This window comes from Neoarius graeffei, chromosome 20 (assembly GCF_027579695.1).
Source record: "Neoarius graeffei isolate fNeoGra1 chromosome 20, fNeoGra1.pri, whole genome shotgun sequence".
NCBI lineage: Eukaryota > Metazoa > Chordata > Actinopteri > Siluriformes > Ariidae > Neoarius > Neoarius graeffei.
Genome location: NC_083588.1, coordinates 64,806,140 through 64,810,763, shown reverse-complemented (window position 1 = coordinate 64,810,763; position 4,624 = coordinate 64,806,140). Strand labels below are relative to the sequence as shown.

Genomic DNA, 4,624 nt, shown 5'->3' with positions numbered 1-4,624 from the left:
TAATGACATTAATAACGACATCCTCAAGCAGAAAGATGTCGAGAGGCTATTCAAGCTATTACGAGTTGACAACATACAGCCATCCAGAGTACAGTCTAGCAGCTTGTTTTCCATACAGCAGGTTTGGGTGCTGGGTTTCAGCCACATTTCCAGTCCAACAACAGGTTAAAGCCCACAGAAAAGATACGCAGAGCCATGGCCTCACTTTTTGTTTATAAATGCCTTGAGACCTCAAGAATGGCACAGGAATAGTTTTAAGCGTTAACAATAAATCTAATATAGTAATTTTTACAGTTAAAATAATTCATATACGTAGCGGTCTGAGTGAATGACCTTGACATCTGTGACGTCACCGCAGGAAGTCTATTGGTCTCATCGCCATTTCCGCTAGACTAAAACACAGAGCTGACTGCAACTCTGATCCTCCATTTTGAGCTAATTTATCGCCATGCCACGTAGATGTGTTGCTGGCCGGTGCAGCAACATGACAGAAGGTGGATTTACGTTGCATTCATGGCCCAAGAATGTTCAAACTGCAAAGATTTGGAGGCGTTTTGCGAGAAATTCACGGACTGGGTGCCTACGAAGTGGTCTCTCCTCTGATCTGCACATTTTACTGAAGACTCATATGAAACCTCTGATCTGTTGAGGAGCGTCGGCTATAAGCCCGGATTGAAAGAGGGTGCAGTACCAACAATTAAAGAAAAAGAAAACTACAAGAAAAGGAAAGTAAGTTCAGTTGCACCAGTTCTCCCGGAATGTGAGCTGAGCAGTAATGGTGGAGTACTCAGTATGGAGAAAATGAAGAATGACTGGACCAGTCGTCAGATTTCTCCGCTGGATATGCTTGCCTCAGCAGCAATATCTCGCGCTTACATGCAAGAAGCGAATGAATGAAGAACTGAACGAAAAACTGAAAGTCAGATTGTTTCAAAACAGTCAGCCACAAGCTCGGCCTTCAGGAAGTGAGAACACAGACGGGTAAGAAGCGACTCTCATTTGGTTACATCACAACAACAACACTCGTTGTTTACCTGCATTTAGATTAATACATGTAACTTGTAGCAGTGATTTTCAACCTATGGGCCGCGGCCCTCTGGTGGGCCGCGGAGGCATTGCAAGGGGGCCGTCAAATCATTTTCTAAAAATCTTAATATAATATTTGTGTGTGCCTGAGTGTCCAAAAATAATAAAAAAAAGTGCTACCATCTCCTGAATTATATTTGTGGTTTTCAAAGTAAAAGGATGAACGTTGCAACCCCTTATTGGCTGTTGACTCGTTACAATCCGTGGCAAAGTCAGTGTAAAAGTGGTAGTTGTCATGGTGAGGATACAAAGTTAAGCTAGTTTAGGCGCCAAAAAGGTGCATCAAAATGGATAGGTGGTTAGCAACAGTGAGAACTAAAAGAAAAGAGATTCCAGAGGCTGAGGGCGAGTCTACAAGTGATCATCACCCTGCCAAACAGAAAAGAAAATGCCTAAGAAAATACAATGATGAGTACCTGGGTCTTGGATTTTATTGGACTGGCTCAGAGGCTGAACAACTCCCGCTGTGTCTGGTATGCTCCGAAACACTTTCGAATGAAGCCTTGAAGCCCTGTAAACTGCGCCGTCACCTCCAGACAAAGCATGGGGAGTACGCGACCAAGCCACTACAGTTCTTTAAGAACAAGCTCAAAGAATACCAGAGCAAGAGAAAAATAATGGAAGGTATTGCCAGGGGCAGTGACAATGCAAAGGCTGTGGAAGCGTCATATCTGGTCTCCAAGCTCATCGCTAAGACGGGAAAACCACACACTGATGGAGAGAACTTGATTCTTCCAGCTACTAAAAAAATAGTTGAGGTGATGTTGGGAGAGAAAGCAGTGCAGCCGATCAAACTCCTTTCACTGTCGGATAACACTGTCAAGCGCAGAATTGATGACATGGCAGACAATGTGCTACATCAGCTGATAGAGAACATAAAAGGGAGCCGTTTTTATGCCATCCAACTGGATGAATCAACTGACATTGCCAACGTATCAAATCTGCTTGCCTACATCCGATACAAAAAGAATGGCGAAATAAAGGAAGACCTTTTGTTTTGTAGACCTCTGCCAACCCGTTCAACTGCTGAGGCAATTTTTGACATTTTGAATTCTTTCGTAGTTTCCAATGGTATTGAATGGTCCAAATGTGTTGGGGTGAGCACTGATGGAGCGTGTGCAATGCTGGGCCAGCACAGCGGAGTTGTCAGTCGTGTAAAAGCGGTGGCCCCTCAAGCGAGCTCTGTCCACTGCAGTATACACTGCGAAGCACTGGCTGCAAAGAAAATGCCCCTGAATCTGAAGACTGTTTTAGACCGGGCAGTCAAAGCCGTTAACTTCATCAAAAACCGTCCACTGCAAACACGTTTATTTTCCGTGCTGTGTGGAGAGATGGGCAGTGATCATCAGCAGCTGTTGTTACACACAGAAGTGCGATGGCTCTCGAGGGGAAAGGTGCTGACGCACCTTTTCGAGCTGCGGGATGAAGTGCGCGTGTTTTTTCTCGACTCAAAGTTTGAACTCGCACACTGCTTCAGTGATTTTGAATGGCTAGCTAAATTGGGTTATCTCGCCGATATTTTCAGCCACTTAAATGCTTTGAATCTAGCTCTTCAGGGATCCGCTGTTAACATGTTCAAGGTCCAGCACAAAGTGGAGGGAGCGATAAGAAAACTCGCGCAGTGGGATAAGCGTGTCGACCAGTCAAATTATGACTCCTTTGAAAACTTGTCAGATTTTTTGACAAAGGAAGAGAGGCAGCTTCCCATCCATGTGACTAACGCAATCAAAGAGCACCTCCAGGGTTTGAAAACACAGCTGCGCGAATACTTCCCTCCCCTCGATGCAGAATGCAGTTGGATCGAAAATCCATTCGGCGTTCACAGTGACGAGGCCATTGCTGCCCTGAGCGCAAAAGAGCAAGACAGTCTTCTGGATCTCTCCTGCGACACCGCATTGAAGCTGGTCTTCTCACAGAAGCACCTGATAAACTTTTGGCTTCATGTTGCTTCTGAGTATCCCGATCTGGCCGACAGAGCTGTGAGATTTCTGATGCCTTTTCCGACGACGTACCTATGTGAGTGCGGGTTTTCTGCACTAGTGGCGCTGAAGACAAAGTACAGAAATAAACTGAATGTTGAGCCAGATCTTTGACTTCGACTGTCATCCATTGTGCCAGACATAAAGTATCTGGTTGGCACCATACAACATCAGCCTTCACATTAGGTGCAATGCATTGGTTTTGCTTCATTGCAATTATTTTCTTGACAGAATATATGATGTTGTTGAGTAATGCACACTGACCTTCCTGCATATTAATTCAGTTCAGTCCTAAATATTCTACGGATCTGTACTACGGAGCCCGGATAGTGTCATCCCGCTTAATATTTTTAGACTTCATTTTTGCGTTCCCTCTCAATACTTGTGTGGCAGCGGGGGCGTGGTCAAGCATCGGTCTGTGACAGGAGGGCGGAGTCAGGGAAGGTAAGTGGCAGAATCACTACACCTGTCGTTAATTGATGTTTGTGTGTCTTCCCAGTGACCGCGCCCTATTTAAGGAGCGAGAGCAGAGGGAGCTCTCTCCACAACCAGATGGCTGATGTGTGTGTGAGAGAGTATATGAACGCTGAAAAGCTGAATAAAGAGAGTTTTGTGAAATCAGTTCTGTCCTGCCGTCCTTCTGTGCTGATCCCAGGTTTCGGCACCACTGTAGCGGTTCGTGTATGTGGGTGGAGCACAGAAGGACGGCAGGACAGAACTGATTTCACAAAACTCTCTTTATTCAGCTTTTCAGCGTTCATATACTCTCACACACACACACACACACACACACACACACACACATCAGCCGTCTGGTTGGGGAGAGAGCTCCCTCTGCTCTCGCTCTCTCTCCTTACATAGGGCGCGGTTACTGGGAAGACACACAAACATCAATTAACCACATGTGTAGTGATTCTGCCACTTACCTTCCCTGACTCCGCCCTCCTGTCACAGACCGATGCTTGACCACGCCCCCGCTGCCACACAAGTATTGCGAGGGAACGCAAAATTATTGCGAGGGAATGCAAAAGCTGTCTGTGAAGATTCTCAGTCATCCAGGTCATAGTAAACTGTGGGTGGTAAAAGAGAGCAACTGGACTTGCTTCAAGATTCTTGAAGATTGTAATTGTAATTGTAATTTATTTCATATCAGGGACAGTGCACAAAAAAAACATTAATCTTGTACAACAAGATAATATGCTTTGTGCCAGGTTATAGCAGATTGCTACTTTCCGCCTGCAGTCCCTGGGCAGGTTGATGGAATAATGAATAAAAAAAAAAAACACATATTAATAATAAAAACAAATAAAATTACAGAACACAGATTGTAAAACTAAACTACTATCTCCACCAACCATAACACACAGACGTTAACACACACATGCTGTACAAACACACACTCACCCAACACACAATCACCCACAACCACAACACATAAACATTAACATACACACACTCACCCAACATCCCCCCGCCCTCAGATACACCCCCACACCCCCCCCCACACACACACACACATTTCATGGATGTGTACACTCCTGACTTGACACTAGCCAGCG

At 45.1% G+C, this 4,624-nt stretch overlaps 1 protein-coding gene across 1 annotated transcript; it reads left to right on the top strand.

Annotated features, from left to right (window-relative positions):
* Positions 1-1,373: 1,373 nt before the first annotated feature.
* Positions 1,374-3,179, top strand: LOC132869107 (zinc finger BED domain-containing protein 5-like). Its single transcript, XM_060902457.1, has one exon. It carries the CDS (start codon positions 1,374-1,376, stop codon positions 3,177-3,179), a length of 1,806 nt encoding a protein of 601 aa, XP_060758440.1.
* Positions 3,180-4,624: the final 1,445 nt, after the last annotated feature.